The 17,410-nt window shown below is 42.1% G+C and overlaps 2 protein-coding genes and 1 long non-coding RNA gene across 8 annotated transcripts in view; 1 reads left to right on the forward strand and 2 right to left on the reverse strand.

Annotated features, from left to right (window-relative positions):
- hoxa3a (homeobox A3a) overlaps positions 1 to 17,410 on the reverse strand; it is a 31,459-nt gene that overhangs the window by 3,607 nt on the left and 10,442 nt on the right. For 2 of the 6 annotated variants that reach the window (XM_026155377.2, XM_080296331.1), the window contains 3 exons: positions 15,118 to 15,258; positions 5,079 to 5,139; positions 660 to 1,242 (listed from right to left, as the gene is read on the reverse strand). In XM_026155377.2, the coding sequence (XP_026011162.1) occupies positions 660 to 1,125 (466 nt within the window). In that variant the 5' untranslated portion in view covers positions 1,126 to 1,242; positions 5,079 to 5,139; positions 15,118 to 15,258. Of the gene's footprint in view, positions 1 to 659; positions 1,243 to 3,101; positions 3,537 to 5,078; positions 5,140 to 6,523; positions 6,801 to 7,443; positions 7,499 to 15,117; positions 15,259 to 17,410 lie in introns of those variants that run through there. The other 4 variants (XM_080296333.1, XM_026155379.2, XM_080296332.1 and 1 more) reach the window with 4 other exon arrangements.
- LOC145423635 (uncharacterized) lies at positions 3,849 to 8,885 on the forward strand. The gene is made up of 2 exons (XR_013904694.1): positions 3,849 to 3,983; positions 8,174 to 8,885. It is a non-coding gene; the product is annotated as an uncharacterized LOC145423635 (long non-coding RNA).
- Positions 11,629 to 14,434, reverse strand: hoxa4a (homeobox A4a). Its single transcript, XM_026155383.2, has 2 exons — positions 13,342 to 14,434; positions 11,629 to 12,816 (listed from the first exon to the last, which is right to left on the reverse strand). Exons 1-2 carry the CDS (start codon positions 13,751 to 13,753, stop codon positions 12,482 to 12,484), a joined length of 747 nt encoding a protein of 248 aa, XP_026011168.1. The 5' UTR covers positions 13,754 to 14,434; the 3' UTR covers positions 11,629 to 12,481.

A 17,410-nucleotide genomic window follows, 5' to 3' on the forward strand; every position in this document is an offset into this window, starting at 1 on the left:
GGACCATCTCCCACACATGCACACTGACCCACAGAGTTTTTCGCTAATCAAAACAGCAGGACAAACTGAAACAACTGTTGTGTGTATTTGTTGTCTGTCCAGGACCATTATGAGATCAGAGGAGAGGTGTGTTTACAGTAGGGACAGGTCAGCTGCAGGGCAAAAGAGACAACAAATGGTGATATCTACTGTTAATGTGGCATACAGTTTTTCCGCAGTCTAAAACGTCATATTGCGCAAATAATTTGTAACAATCCTTACAGATTTTGACCAGGATGCAGTGTAGCCAGTCTGTCTGTAGCCACTGCACTTCACTACAACTGCAGTGTAGAATAAATAAATATAATAGTAAAGGGTATGTGTGGGATTATGGTAATTATACATTACAGCAATAGCAATGTAATTCAATGACACACTGATTATTAATGATTTAAAACATTTAACAACTTCCTGTCCCCGATGCAGAAAACACACCATTGTGACCTTCCCAGGGGAAGTATTGTTCTGTTGTGGGCCCACCCCCCTTTCCTCGTAAGCCCTTACCTGCTCACCCCCTTGTGCATTGCATCCTCTCTAAACCAAACTTGAGCAACTTTCTGGTTGCAGACCAACAAAGAGTGTGGATATTAGAGGAGCAGTCATGTTAATGCAGTGAGTACCTGAACTGGAGCTACTGGTGGGTTTCTGCTTGGTGTTCTGACGGGATTCCTTCATCCAGGGGAAGATCTGCTTGCTGCGAGCGGTAGAGGTCGGGGAGTCGTTCTTGGCACTGACTGGTTGGTTGGATCCGTTGCTTGTGTTTTGGCTGATAGCACCGGGGGACTGTGAGGGAGGGGGTGGGCCTGATACCGGCACCTGCGGTTGATTGCTTTCGGGATGAACCTTGGACTGCGCCGCCTGAATGGCTGTGGTCCTGTCGCAGCTCTCCGCCATCTCCCCGGGCTTTTGCAAAGCCACGGAGCCGTCAGGAGACTGCAGGGAGCAGGCAGGTCGATGGTACTCACTTTCCACATGAGAGGCCCGGGGATATTGGACCTGATTGGCATCATAACTGAAGCCATTTGCGCTTTGATATGGGTAGCCACTGTAAATTGCGGAGCTGTCGTAGTAGGTTGCCTTTTGCATCTCGCCGTTTCCCAATATTTATTTCAGAAACTGACAGGGTCTTGACACCCTTGTAGAATAACATTGGCACCCCGTGGTCACGTGACGCCTCTCCGCCAATGGCCTCCTTGGGTGAACCTAGGGTTACAAGAAGCACTGTGAGGAGAAGAAATGGTGGCGATCCATCTTACTTTTCAATGCAGCCCTGACACAGGAGACTATGGAGGCAAGATAGGGCCAACAATTCTGTGGACTATTACCGTTTACCTTATGGCTTACACGGGGCACAGAGGCACGCACTAACCTTGTATTACCATCTGTGGCGAACATAAAACCATTTTAAAAGCATTTCAGACTGTCAAATCATTTAGAAACGCGAAAAGACGACGGGTGGCGTTTTAAAATATTTGATTCTAACTAACAGTGAAGCAGAATATAGTTAGAGTAGGCCTTATGGAGAAATGCGCTGTGGAAATAGCTTGTTAGAGGGTTACCACACAGGAAAATAATATTTCTTTTACACTGTTATTCTACCAACAGGGCTGTCAACGGTGTATCTAATTTCCTGTATAGCGAGTGAAAAACATACCGTCGGATCCACAAACCTTCAACCTTTTATTTTTTACTTTTAGAAAAAATTCATAATTTTTAAGAGAATAAAATATCCCTGAGCTTGCCACATAGTCTGTCTCTTTTTTTTATCCCCCCCCCCCCCCCTTTTTTTTTTCTACGTTTCCTCATAATAGTAGAAAAATTGTAAAGGCCCAGAGGAAACCTGAAAAACCGGCCGGCGTCCGTGCATCTCCATGCCCATGGTTTGAACTTTGTTCCATAGTAGGCCCATAATAATGGCTGCTGTCGCTGTCTGAGCGGCGGCCGGTCGCGGTGATATATGAGGGCGGGGGGGTCAGTGAGCCGGGACTGCCCGCTCGGAATGAGCGGCCCGGTGAGCAGCCAAGCCCTAACAAAGCAAGTATTAAGCAGACAGAAACCCGGGGATGGTACAGCTAGAGGCTGCTGCTGGAGCACCATAATTCATGTAGGTAACCTCGGGGAGAGACTATAAACTATGATAGACAAACATCACTGCTCTTTTGGGGGAAATCTTTTTATAATGGGACATTAATGGGACATTAACAATGAGACAGTGGATTGAACAGCTATTATTATTATTATTATTATTATTATTATTATTATTATTATAAAGCTAATGATTTTCAGTAGAAATAAAATATTCCCATTCATTTTCGCATTTGCTGTCTACTCTGTAGATTCTATAGATTTAGCCATTATACATCGTTTGAATAAAGCAAATAAATACATTAAATTATATATATATATATATATATATATATATATATATATATATATATATATATATATATATATATTGCATTTAACACAGTTGAGATTTTAACTGATGAGTCGGGTTGTTTTATGTCTGATAGCAAAAGTTACCCGGGCAATAAAAATGATTTAAAAACAGGGTTTAAAACAAAAAGGAAGCCCTCTTGCATGTTTCATAATCCATAGCCCCGAAGCAGACACATAACTATGCGATGCATCATCATAAAATGAGCACACGGAAAATGTAAATGTCGAGCAATTCTGGCCTGTGCCGTTCTGCATACAATAACAAAAAGCAAATCAGTTTCAAAATGCCCTCAGCGCTGTTAAACCGCAGACTGAAAGGACGTGTCTTCACCGTGTCTGCACTCGTGATGACCGGGAAAAGATATCACGAAGCTCTGTGGTGTGTATCTCCAGGCGAACCATTGCGATAGTCATAAACGGCAGAGAAAAGAGAGACAAAAGACAGACTTGAGCTCTCTGCGCAGCCCCTCCGCTCCACGCTGGAGAAATCCGGCCGCCTGACTGTGTGTGTGTGTGTGTGAACTCTTCCTGAACCGAGATCTAAGTCATACGGTGATAAATCACCGCGCGACATACAAACTCAGCCATTTACAACCGAGGGAGCCTATTCCTGGCCTGCTTACCTTATCCTCTTACGACGAATGCAGAGCACCAAGCAATATTTTCTCATTCAGCGACGAAATCGATCAAAGCAGTAATCCAGAGAAAAGTTTAAAGACAGGGCTGACTGGGTGAAGCAGCGGTAGCAGACTGCGCCCTGCCATACACCGAGCATTAGCAGCCACAACAACAAAAAAAAAAAAAAAAAAAAAAGGAAGAGCCAAGAGAAGCCCCCTTTTTTTCCTCTTTTCCTTTTTTCCTACTCGACGTGGACGGGTAAACCGAGATTACGAAAGCAGGCGTGAGCTGTCGGGTCAACGAGATAAGACTTATCTGGCCCCAAGATTGAATGTATCGTCCTGCTATAGAGCTATGACCAGGGCTTCATAGCAATATTAAAGTCGGCCAAGGCTATGCTGGTGTATGTGATCCTTCACTAGTACCATGCAGTCACCAGTGAACTGCCCCGAACCAGAGCGTCACCATAGACAAGAAAAATTATGCAAATGAAGTAGCGCCTTGGAAAGCCTGTTCAAATCAAGTGGTTGCCTCTCCTCCTCCCCCAACCAAATGAGGTAGTGCGTCTAGAAGAAAAAATATATACATATATATATTTATATCTCTACAAAAATAGCACAGTCCTTCCCTAAAGTGTTTTAAATCTTTTCTGTTATTATGTACTCCGTGGCCTGCAGTGGAATTATGAACCCAGTGAATGAGATGGGGGGAGAGAGAGAGAGAGAGAGAGCTGGAATACAAAGGAATAATCAGGCCCCGACCATGCTGCATTTCCATTTCCATGGGACATAAAGGGCTTCTATCCACGGCTTAATCATTAACCCGCATTTCTGCACATTTTGGCGAAAAAAAAGGAGACAACAGTGCGTTTTCATTTTCTGCGCCAGGTACGCCCTTTATGGCTTTTTAACACGAGAATAAAATAAATACCGAAATACACCGAAATACTGCGCACACGCCGAGACGCTCTCACACACGCACACACAAATATCTGTACATATAGTTGTGCTTTCAAATAGCTGAGATTTATGAAAGCATGGCTGATCAAAGCTGTATTCGATTTATATCAACCCCCTCCAGTAGCATGGTGTGAAAAATGGGCACAAGTTTCATCACCAAAAGGCAAAGTGGAGGACATGCAGCGAGGACCAGGGGAGAAGAGAGCGGCAGCAGGGGGAATCCCTCAGCATATTAATGCTGTCTTTTGCAGCCAAAAAGAAAGCCTGAGAAAAGTAGATTTATGTCCTCTCAGCTTCCCCGGGCTGTAAACACGTCCAGAGCTGCAGCTTCTCTGCTGGTTTCAGGCTCTGGGACAAAATTCAGTGACACAATTAGAAACTGTAGAACACACGGACGGCGTGGGAGGTTGAGTGGGACCCAAAAATTCACATGTGAGGGTTTTTTAAGCTAACTGCGCTTTTTTTGCCCCCCCCCCCCCCCCCAACCAAAAGTAGCCAGTCTGTATAATTATTTACTTCTTTGTGTTGTGCTAAAATGCTGATTCGACTTTCTCTTTAATGTGGCCCTGAGGAGAGGGTTAAAAGTCAGCGGGGCTCGTATACTGCCGGACATAATAAGGCGCAAAATGTGGGAAGGAAAAAGAAAAGAGGAAAAAGAAAGAAAGGAATTTTGATAAAAGAAAAAAATATTTTCAAAAACTTCAGTTCTGTAAACTGTGGCAGCTAGAAGCAGATGGCTTTCACAGAAAGTGGTTTTTGAAATGAGTAAGGCACCGCTCCAAGAGCTGCGATTCCTCTCGTCACTTTTATAGTGACAAATTGCACCACAAAGACAAGTGGAAGAGAAGGAATTATTGCTCTCGGGCTGGTCATATTGCTGCTACAAGGAAATGTACAAGCCATAGGCTGCTTCTCTATCCCTGCGAGTGCTTCGGTGGGCGTGTGTGGTGCTTATTAGAAACTGAATAAGGATATCACCATCAAGCATTCATAACACAAATCAATAAAGATATATGGACTTACCGAAGGCAGTTCAAGGTGTCTGGGAGACCGTGCGTTGGCCAGAATTTACTAAGCTGGAATTCTGCAACGAGGAGTAGAACAAATATTAACATTTTCTCGGAGAATGATCCAACATTTCAACGATTTTGTAAATTAAATTAGTGTGGGTTTTATTTTAAATCCAGGGCTCCAATATACTGTTAAGATCGAATGTAATTATAAATAATAAGGCAATTGTTGTTATGCGTGCGTTGTTTAGGCCCGCGCGTCATGACTTAAAAAATTAAAGTCAAACATAAATCTTTAAAAATAAATAAATAAAAAAGAACAAATGAAATTAAGTCATCTTTTATTTGGGATTATTTGATTAAACTGCAAGATCCAATGAGACGGGTTTTTTTTTTGTTTTTTTTAAACAAACTATTTTTAGTCAAGTAAAGATATCTTTACAGTTTAAAGGAAGCAGTCAATTTTAATTCATTTTAACATAAAAACACAGACTTACACACAGACAACGTCAGTCTATGAAAAACAAATACACAAAATAGAAAACAGAAAGTAAAAGGCCAAATTCTGATATTCTTCGTGGACAAACAGCGTTACAGCCACAAACGGCTGGTTATCAGCACAAAATCATAATAACATAAAAATTGGCCTATATGCAAATAACGCATTTGTTGTTTCCCTGCTGGCCGGCAAGCAATTTCTCCACAAATGGATCGAATAGTCATTAGCTCTGGCGCACCATCTTCCCCAAGTCCCCGCGCCCATAAATCAAGCAGGAGCGCCGTGACCTCAGAGCGGCCGCCCGGTCCTGGATGGCACTCCGTCTTCCATTATATCCTCGTTTCCCTGGCGGAGCGACACAACCCCACCGCTTTCCTATACTTTTTTCTTTCTTTCACGGATCTCATTTTGATGTATGATTTACGCACAAAAACGTAAAGCAACGAGATGTTTTGTTTTACAGAGGTGCCGAGCGCTTTGACTATTATTATTTATTTATTTAGCTTTTGCTTGGAAGCCGATATTTAAATGGCTGCTTTATTAACACAGGCCTCTTAATCCAAATGGTATAGCTCACGCTGTTAAAGCAGCAATTAATACTGAAATCTCCCCCCCCCCCCTTTTTTTTCGCGCTTCTGTTTAAAGTTTTGGACTGAAATTTAAGCTGCATTTATCACAGCGTTGGGCAAACAAGCATAAACTGGAACAATGTCTCAACCTTAATGACCCAGACAAATCCTTAAATGGTTATGCATACAATCTGTATAAATCGCTCTGGTCTAAGGTATTTGCTTCGCTCTGTTAGCTGTGATAACTGAGATATTAATACATAAATGAAGCTTCTTGATATGTGTCAATTTGATCTCCCTGCAAAAAGAAGAAGCCCTGGACCCTTTGTTACTGACCTCTGCCTCGCGCAGCAATAACTCACGACAGTAATGAACAATCAGCGGAAATACCTCAAAATAAAATCCATCCTCCCAAAGCTCGAGCTCTGACTCCGTCCGCGTGGAAAAACATATCCGTCCGTGACAGCAGAATACATCCACAAACCCGGAATCCTCTTTCTCTCAGACTGCCTCTACTTTCTTTTTTCCTCCCCTGGATAAACAAACTACAAAGCCAGGACTCCCCTCGCGGAAAGTGGGGGTAACCCGCATATAATCTGCATCATATGGCCAGACCGGGGCTCCGGTTTTCTTCCCAGTGCCATAACACCGCGCAGTATTATGCGCCGCGCTCACGTGACGCAACGTCAACTTAAATCCCTTTTATTTGAGCCCGTGAATCATTAATGGAGGCAGTCATTGCCCCCGAGGAGAAACGGATCAGTTTGGAGGGAGAAAAAAGAGGGGTATGTGACACTGCAATGTATCTGGCAGAGGAGCAAGCCTCTCGCAGGGCAAGCAGCTTCTTTTTTTTTCCACGTGTCGCCCATTCAGGGGTAAAGACTGTTCTGTCAGTTTTAAAGTGCCATATATTTGGTGCCTGTTAGCAGCTGAAAGAGCTAATCCTGCCGTATTATGCTGAGCTTCGAGTGCACAGCAGCCCCGAGCCACACTGTAACGAGAGTGTTTTGCGGAGTAATAATTCGCGTTATGTATGGGGATGGCACCCCCACTTCTAACACGCACACACACACACACCTTACTAAAAATAATTTAAGAGTGGAATAATAATTACTCCTCGCTGGCAGTGAATGTGCTTTTTTTCCTTCTCTGTAACAACACAGTCAGGTTTGAGAGGAGCCTTGCAGAAAACTCAACTCAATATCGCCCCCCAAGTCCTAATTGTCAGACTCGTGCTTTGGCACCACTTAGTCAGCCTCTGGTCCTCCATCAGCAAAGTCTGCACAAATACAAACACGTTACACGTTTACCTGTCCTACATGAAGGAGGCTGAGCGTCTTGGTGGATGTGAGGGCTGCCTGTCAGTCAGCAGAGAGCGGAAAGCGGAGCTGAGGTGACCAAAGCGCGGCTGCTCGACCCCGCTGATCAGTACATGGACCCCCATTAGACCTACATGCACTTACGCGTTTCCTATGAACAGCTGAGTGATGGTTGAAATTACAAGCTGGCGCAAAGGTTAAGGGTTGTGGGGGGATTTTTTTAAATTATCATTCCACCATGTCTGCCTTGATATGAAGCAGTTTCTATATAAATAGTGTACCACCGTGAAATACATCCGCCTTCAAACATTCCAGGTACTGCCAAAAATCCCAGCCTGGAAGAGCTTTTGTACTTCACGGCACCGTTTGGCGCTTGTTTTCCGTCAACACTGAAGCAGCAGCGGGCGTGGAAAAAATTCCACTACAACTATTAATCATTTGGGGCGGACATAGAAAGCATCCCCACTCCCACATCAGCTTTTGTCCTCTCAAACTACAACTTGAGCGGTAAACTTTTAAAAGGCAGGAGCAGAGGAAGAGCCCCTCTTATTAGCTCACCTTCCTCACATTTAACATTTATTTTTTAAAAGAAAAATAAGGATAAGAGTTAAGAGAAAGAAGGCTAAATTTGCACTTTAGGCTTTGGAAGCATGAATGTGAAGAGATGGGCTCTCTTTCCTTTGTTAAAGCAAATGCTAATTTTGTTTAATGTCTTCTGTAGATTTGAAGCTGTCAGCGGATTTATGGCTTGACACGGCCCTGCTCTGGAAGACAACCCCTACGCCAGCTTTTGCCATCGCACCTGAACTTTTCCCTGACCCAGGACAGAGGCATGGAGTCTTGAGTGGAAAGTTATTTGGAGTTCAAAAACAAGGAGAAGTTGGAAATCAAAAGTCCTCAGCTGGTAGCCTACTGATTTCACTTTTTTTCCCCTAACCTACTACTTTCCAGATTTGCATTTAGTTCCGGAGAAGAAGAAGCAGCAGAAGAAAACAAAGCATAATAAAGCAGTTAAAACTTTCTCCTTGAGCCAAAAGTAGCTGATTGATTATGTTTTAAATCTCGGGCTGTTTTCGCATTAAACAACTGTATCAGAGGTATTTACACAAATCAAGGCTCCTTATCACTGTCAGCGAAGAGGAGTTAGAGGCAGAGACCTCTGGATATTAGCCAGACAGCGGTCCATATCTTCCCACAATGTTGACACTGGGAGCTCTTAACAGCCAGGCTTGGGTTACCGACACTCTCAGACCAAGATAACTCTTTCTGCGAGGTTTACACAGCCCAACATCAAGGCTAAAGCAAAATTCAACGCCTGAAGCTGAGGGGAGCCACCTCTGATGAGCCCACACCAACACTGTGGCGGATTAGGACGACTGACATGTTTTTGCATGAGATTGTTGTAATAAAGATATTTTAATTTACATGTTGAACAGACTCCTGGCTTTTTTTTTTTTTTTTTTATTGGAAATGACCCAGCAAGCTTTAGTTGCAAGTAAATTTTGGAAATAGCCTTATGTCCACAACAACAATAATAATAATAATAATAATAATAATAATAATAATAATAATAATAATAATAATAATAATAATAATAATAATAATAATAATAATAATAATAATAATACTATTGTGTTCACTCTCACTGAACTGTCCATTTATTTCTTACACTTAAGGGTTTAAAGCAATATAATCATAACGCTGTTTAATAATTGCTATCATCATTCCAGATTGCTATTAATATTATTTTACTTTTATTTATTTTTATTGGGATGCGTGGTTTAGTGCATGCAGTTATTTGGAGCTGAACGTTGCCAACATAAATACTGACTGTTTATTTTGGTTCATTAAAATTGTATTGCATAGAAGCGTCTCAGTTGCCACACACAGAGAGAGACACAGAAACACACGCAGTAGATTTTACCTCTGCACTTATATGTGTATTACTTATTTTAAAACAGATTTGTGTTCAGTATTTAAAAGCAAAGTTTAGACTGAATGTGACCATCGTAATGCTCTTGTTCTTGTTGTCCATAGGAGGTCCAGTAAGCAGGCTAAATAGTCTACACTTACGTAGCACTTGGTAAACTAAGCGCTTTTCATTGTCTTTGCAATTTGGCACCTAAGCTCCAATGCACGGTGCTAGCCTTCAACTGGAAGCAGTTTGGGATTAGGTGTCTTGCCTAAGGACACCTCGGCACGTGTGGAGGGGTCGGGAGATCGAACTTCTAACACTACGATTAGTAGCCCGTCTGCTCGAATACCTGAGCTACGGCAACCCTGTATGCCAAAGGCGTATATATGTATATTTTCCAAACAATACAAATTTATATGGATCCGATTTTAGAATTGATTTGAGGACCATAGAGAGCAAAACGCGATATTAACAGGAAAGGTTTGTTTGCATTGGAAAATGCAGTGACATGCACAAAAAGATCATGGCGCAAACTGCACTTCCGGGATATTGTATGCAAAATTGTGATATCACTGCAAAGCTAAAAAATAAATAAATAAAATAAAATAAGAAGCAACCATGTCTACTCACAAGTCATGCCGGTCTGTGTCCAGCGGACAGAGTTTTGTCAGAGGAGAAGAGATCTGACTCGCACCCTGCGGATCACTTCAAATGAAAATAAGTCAGAATTTCACATCTATTTCTGACCCCGGGGCATTCATTATTCAGCGAGTCACGTGAACGGGCGAATTAAAATTTCAGTACATTGGAAGTGACCTCTATTCGCGACTCAAATGACTTGAAATCTGTAATTTATGCAGAATTGGACTTCTTGGAGTCTGCGCAAAATTGGTGCCAATCAGCCTCAGCGTCATCTCCTGCACAGTTTCCATATCTGAAGCAACTGCTGCACAGTAATGGGGAGCTTCAGGATGTCTGCGGCAACATACAACACATTTTTTTTAATTGTGGTAACATTCAATAAGCAATGCATACACGAAAATGTACAACTATCTATTTCTCACTCTGAGGATTAAAAAAGAAAAACAGTCCAATCAATTTTGCATTTATTTCATTGCAGACCCATCCTGTGTGCAGTTAGTGGCATAATCAGTGGGCTAAAACCGTCAGTGCCAGCATACTAAATAACATCTATCCGTTTCTGCTCATATCTGCTCCCTTTCTTCGTCCACTGACAGGCACGTTTCAGTTATTATTTGCAGGAGAGCTGTCTCATGCCTCCGATTCACACTTACAATCACAGTTTTTGTTTCCGCGCCCTCTTTGGGTATCCCGTAAATGAGAAGAAAAAGCTCTTGGAGTTCTCGGTGCTGATATATGGTCTTAACATTGTGTGTGTCGAAAGGTCAAGGGTCAGAAGAAGTGCTCTAAGCCGGTGATTGGCCAGTGCCGGCCGTGTCCCCCAGCTGAACTCTCTATTGTTTGGATGTAGCAGGTAGTGACCAACACTCACACTCTGGTGCACAGCGCGTAATGGCAAGTAAGAACAATATGTGTTGCCGGATACATTTAACAGTTTGGGTTTGGTCTGATTCCCGTGTCAGTACAGCCTATAAAGCTTTGGAGCTATCAGCTGATACCTGCCTGATATACTCTGTCACAGCTCAGCCTAATCCACGAAAACGCGCACGGCGTTCAGAACACTCAGGAGTAACAAAAAGACATAAGACATGCCTTCACTTTGTCAAAGTTTGTGCATGGCATTGCATTTCTTAGGTTTCACTCTAAAGCGATTTTGCGCATTGGTAATGTGAAAATATCTTTTCGGATCAACCGTGAATGTATTAAAACGGAGGTGCGCAATACTATCAAATGAAACATTTCTGTAAAAAAAATTTATCGCAAATATTTTCTTTCTACTCTGGCAAAGTGTTAAAAAGTGCAAGAAAACGCAGCCACAATGTTGCCAACATGTTGCAAGGCAAATTGTTCGGGACTGCAACACAATGTGACCACTTTAAGTACGCATCTCAAATGGCTGGATTTCTTACCAAAAGCTTCAGAGCGCAATAGTCCACACACCGAATAGAAATTCAGTGTAAACCAAAATAAACAATGTGAGTTCAAAGTTTTAATTTCTGCAAAAAAAAAATAAACAAAAATATAAATGAACAAATGAGAATCAGTTTTTAAAAAAATGGCACCTTGAATGTCGTGAAAGTGAAATCCGTATTTGCGGTGACAAAACATCCGAAGCCATGTCAGCCTTATAAGTGAAGCACACATTTATTTCACAAGGACAGATTTATTCTAAACTAGCCTACATCACAACGGCCATTACTGAGACAACATATACAAATATTCACAGTTTAGAACACAGCACAACATGGACGCACTATAGCACAAATAAAACTAGACCATATGACACCAACAAACATAAACTTACTTTGACGAAACGCTTTTCTTATTGTGCCATCATTGTGATTTGTCTATGTACATTAGATGTGAAAGTCACCTGGACTACATTCAACAGTAAACCAACCCACTCGAACACACACATACTACACTGCTATACTCTGACTGATGCCATGCCTAAAAAAAAATTAAAAATTAAAAAATTGAGAAATAAAATGCCGTGTGGTTTTCTAACTGGCATCTATAGAGTCTCGCTAAATATCTTTCAAGTATATTAAAACTTTTCCATGAGCAACAATAAAGAAAAGAAAAGGAAATATCAAAGAGAACATTGAAAAGAAAAAATGAGGTCAAACTTACTTTTTTACCTCACTCACTTTTAACTGCAATTATACATTTCATCCAAGTTTGATGTGCATTATCCTTCTTTCATAATAATAAACAAATATATAAACACTTCAGTTGCCACCGTGGCAATTAAAGGTGAATTTCAAGCTTATATGATGAGGGCGAGGACGACCGGAGAGAGGGGTAAGGGCACAAAGGACGTGACAGGGGCCCAATAGCAGAGGCAAGGTGAAAGAGATAACACCATGTGTGTGTGTAAAATACTGAGAATCGGTCCATCAAATTCCACTTGTGTTATTTGCCATCTCAGTCTGGATTGGGGTTTTCAGGGATGGGGGGTTCGTTCATGCACTATAGACCTGCGGTGCACGGCGTGGGGACAAGCTGCTGGCCTGTTTTGATCTGCTGCTGCTGCTGCTGGGCCCCCGAGGCTGAAGCTGAGGCCGAGCTTGAGGATCGAATCTTAGTGTTGGGAAGCTTGTGCTCCTTTTTCCATTTCATCCTCCGGTTCTGGAACCAGATCTTGACCTGGCGCTCGGACAGGCACATGGTGTGAGCAATCTCCACCCGCCTGCGCCGGGTCAGGTACCGGTTGAAGTGGAACTCCTTCTCCAGCTCCAAAGCCTGCTGGCGGGTGTAGGCAGTGCGGGACCTCTTGGGCACTCCTCCATTGTAACTGGCATTGACTGGGAGGGGGGGGAAAGCCATAGACAGGGAGGCAAGCAGGTGTTACATGCAGGTTGATTGCGTTTACTCCAAAACCCTTAAATCCGCCACTGGACACATTCTAGCTTCGAAAATCGTGCAAGAATTTGTGGGTTTGGTGGAAATTTGCAGTCGCTTGTTCTACACTCTGTCTTGTTTCAGTTTACGGACATGACCTTAATGTGGAGATGCCGAGTGCACAAGTACTCGCATCCAGGGACAGATCAAGCTTAGGAAATGATTAACAAAAACAGCGGGGCTGAATATTACTTTGGCTCGGCTCCAGTGGTGGAGGTAGTTTGGGTTAAAAAGCAACAAAGGCACATGGCCCCGACAGACGAACACAGGCAATAAAATTTACGAGGGTCCTTAATTACCGACCCTGCTGCTCGATAGTCGTAAATTGCTGTTGTAAGGGCTGCTACTAGTGTTGCCTCAATAGGCTTGCGTGTGTTCCAGTGGTTGTTTCTCAGTGGTTCAGTTATTTAACCGTGATGATAACTCACCGGTGCTAACGTGGACCTTTTTCATCCAAGGATAGACCACCGGCTCCTTGCCCTTCGCTACGCCGGGATAGACTTCAGTGGCGAGGCTGCAGTCTTTGCTGGCGTTTGCGCCACCGTCTGGGGCCGCCGTGAGGCGAGGACCGTGGCTCTGTGGAACCGGTTGCGGTTGCGCGTGATGCCCATCGTTGAAATCGTCGAGTCCGGTGGCGGGGACGTTACCGTAATCGTATCCCGATTCTGTGTAGTTTGACCTCGGATAGGATGGCTCTTCGTGATGGGGGAAACCCGTATCTTTTGGCCGCTCGTAATAATCACCGGGGTTAGGGATGTATCCGCTCTGCTGATATTCGTCGCATGGAGGAAAGGAAGGCTCGATATAGTTGGAGTTTATCAAGTAGGAACTCATGGTCATTAATTTGTGAAGTGCAACAATACTAATTTTTATCGCGCTGTCGTTTTTCTGATCTCCACAAAACCCTCCTACTCCCTGTCAAATGTACAAAGTTGCCTGGTCACGTGTGAAGAGCCACCAATCACGGCGTGTCCTGTGGGCATCATGTAAACAGGAACCAATGGAAAGCATGGCACTGGTACCACCAACACTGCTTGGACTGGCTTACGTTAGTGTTTTCCTTATTAAATCACGGTATATAAAGCAAAACCAATCAACTAACTTGTTTACTGCACGGGACCAAACTTATGCGGGCGAGGCTTCCTGCGTTTAAAACAATCCGCCTCCCCTGAAACAGAAAGTGGATATGAAATTCAAACCCTTAAGGTTTTTTTCGTAAACAAAACGCCATTTCCAACAAACAGGGAAAGAGGTTGTTGGAGTTTTAATCTGTTGCATCCTAATAAAGAGAAACTGCAGTGGGGGTTAAAAAAAGAAAAGAAGGCCAGCACAGCAATGCAAACTGTAGTGTTGTGTAATATAACAGCCTTCAAATTACTGACAAAGGCACGGTGAATGGAGAAGCTTTACACCCAGCACTGACGAGCCGCTTCTATGCGAGCATCAAAGCCTGCGCATAAAGCTTGCTTGTCTATAAAAACCTAGAAGATCACACATAAGCTGCAAATTAAAAAAAAAAAAAAAAAAGCACGGGCTGCTCAAGTTGCACAAATGTGTATAAATGCACGACACCTCCTTTGGCAAGTGCTGTTACATTAAAAACTCGAAATTGCACCTTTCCCCTTATTTGCCAGCACATGGCAATGATCTGAAGCTATTCCTGGTCTGTTTGTTTGATAATATCACGTTGCAAACTTGGTAAGTGTTAATTGCACGCATTCTGTGGCTTAACAGCCTCTGCGCGTTACATGTCAGGGAAAAGCTCGTCCAAACAGCGGACAAACACGTGAAGGCACCTGTCTTGCATTACAGCCAGGTGCCAAAATAAAACATTGTGATTTTAAACCTCCACGTACAGTAAGACCTGCCAGCTCCAACTAGTCTGCACAACAAAAATGACTTATATCTGCGCATTTTTCTCTAATTCTGAATAAATTTGGAAGTATTTAAAACCGTTATAAGGAGCAGTTTGCACAGATTTCAGTGCAGTCCCGCGTTGTAACAGTAACAGGTAAAGAAAAGTCCAGTGTGCCCAGTATTACTAAGAAAGCTATAATAATAATAATAATAATAATAATAATAATAATAATAATAATAATAATAATAATAATAATAATAACCACACGATCTGGAATCATAGAACGTAAAGTATAATTTCTTGTTTTTTTCCTGACTGCATGTTAGATGATATAAAAGTCTCTGACCGTTCATCTCGCCGGCAGCCATCACGTCCAGGCCCAGTTTCCTCTCCACGTCCGAGGTGACTTCCACACTTTATCTGTGTTTCTTGAAGATGCAGCAGCTCTTCATAAAGCTGATCCACGCTGTCCACATCAACAAGGCCTCTGCATGGAGAAACCAGAGGCCAAATTTTCGGAAATATTTTAAGCTTTCTTTTCTCCCCCATTTTCTTTATCTTCTTCTTTCTCTCTCTCTCTCTCTCTCTCTCGTCCCCCCTCTATTCTATTCGCTCCCCTAAACAGAGATAACTTCTGCCTGACCCCATAGTGACACCGTTTCCATTTTGTTTCTGATTAATCTTGCCCATTGACAGTCTTTGTTAAACAACAAGGCGTGCCCTTTTTCCAAAGAGGCGACATTTTCATATCTGTTAGACGCAGTGACCCGGGGTTCACCCCGGACTTGGACTTCAGTTTTGCGGGCTCTGTTCAGCTTTGGGTAGTTGGGGTGGGGGGAGCACTTAGCGCGGGTCAGCGCCCAGGATGGTCCCCCAAAAGAGTTTTAAATGTGTAAAATTACCTAGAGCTATTTAAGAAGCTCACACGTCCAACTACTACTGCATTGCATGACATAGATCAGAAGATAGAAGTTTGCATTTAAAAGAGGGACCTCAAAACTAAAGAGATCAACTGCGGATCGACTGAAGTAGTATATGTTTTACTTTCTTTTAGGACTTTTTTTCTCAGCTTTTCTCAATAACTAAACTTCTAGATTTTGGATATGCTCTTGCCGAGGACTGAAAACTCGAAGGCCTTTTTTCTCTCTCGAAACAAATTGCCATTCTTTTCTTGTTAGCACACTGTTGCTGCAAGGCAAAGCTGCTACTTTATGAATCTCACAGGCTCTCCTGCACCTAACTCATTGTAAATGGCAGCTGCTGTACTTTACGCCAAAGATCCACTGTATCCTTATGGCCAAGAGACCACCTGAGAGGCAATATGTCAACATAATGTCAACGGGTAAGACGACTTCACATGATATCTAAATTTACAGTCCACTACCATTCTATTATATACATATATATATATATATATATATACCTTGTATAAATATGGGCCAGGTCAGATCGGCTATTATCCACTTACTGTAAGTTATTCTTGTGTGAAAAACGACTTCTGATGGACAGTTCATTCTACTTGTTGCTATATGTATTTTTATATTACTCTATGAAAGCCTTTTTGCATATTAAAGTGAATCAAAGTTTTGAGAGCTAACTCTTCATTCATTCACCAGTGGTCATAATGTTAGGCGTAATTGGTGTGTGTGTGTGAGTGATATATATATATATATATGTATATATATATATATATATATATATATATATATATATATATATATATATATACATACATACATACATACATACATACATACATACATACATACATACATACATACATACATGCATACATACATACATGCATGCATACATACATGCATGCATACATACATACATACATACATACATACATATATTGTAAGGTCCTGCTACTGTATAGTGTCAAAGTATTCAGTGGACAGTAGACTAATGGACAGTATTTGGATTACGTGATACTGACTTACATTGTACACATAATTTTGCATTTAAACTCCATTCTGTTTCAGAAATCTTTCCTTAATTTTATTCTCGGACAAAATAAGCTTTGTACAAGGGCAGGATGCTTTCAGAGCATATTCACGGAACTGAAGGCCTATTTGACCAATAGACATCTTTGCTGACAGTTTACTGTAAATTTAGATTATCAGAGAAGTGCCGTGACAATGGTGACAGATTGCAGATGGCTCTCACAAGGTTTCTTGTCTATATGGAGCTCTAAATGACGATGGAGTAAAAAAATCATTTCTACGTGCACGATGGGATACAGATTCGGGCAAAAAAACACATTTTTGCCTTTATGGAAACATTTGGATATGGGTAAACGCTCATAATAAAATATATCCTTAAGCACAGTGTGCCGTGTGCATAGCGTCCAAAGCCATAGCACAGAAAAAAAGAAAGAATTGGTTTTCCAAAATGCAAGGAACAGTCACTAACCTCTGTCTACCGTTGCTAATTTTGATTAGACTTAATCAGAGCTTAAACTATTGGAGGATTAATGGCTAAACGAGCAACTACATATTCCTTATTCCTCTGCGTGAAGGGGGGTTTGCAGTTGGGAGTAGAATTTCAGAACCTGAAAGCCAAGAAATATAATCCACGGACTCACTGCAGCAAAAAATGTTCAAGCAATTACATTTTTAAAGGTTAATTTATTA

This window comes from Astatotilapia calliptera, chromosome 22 (genome assembly GCF_964374335.1).
Source record: "Astatotilapia calliptera chromosome 22, fAstCal68.1, whole genome shotgun sequence".
Taxonomy (NCBI): Eukaryota; Metazoa; Chordata; class Actinopteri; order Cichliformes; family Cichlidae; genus Astatotilapia; species Astatotilapia calliptera.

Bases quoted from the DNA above. Each gene is read 5' to 3' on its own strand.
- hoxa4a (XM_026155383.2), bottom strand. From the start codon at position 13,753: ATGACCATGAGTTCCTACTTGATAAACTCCAACTATATCGAGCCTTCC. The intron at 12,817-13,341 runs GTGAGTTATCAT...CCCCCCTCCCAG, and splicing joins AAAGGTCCACGTTAGCACCG to TCAATGCCAGTTACAATGGA.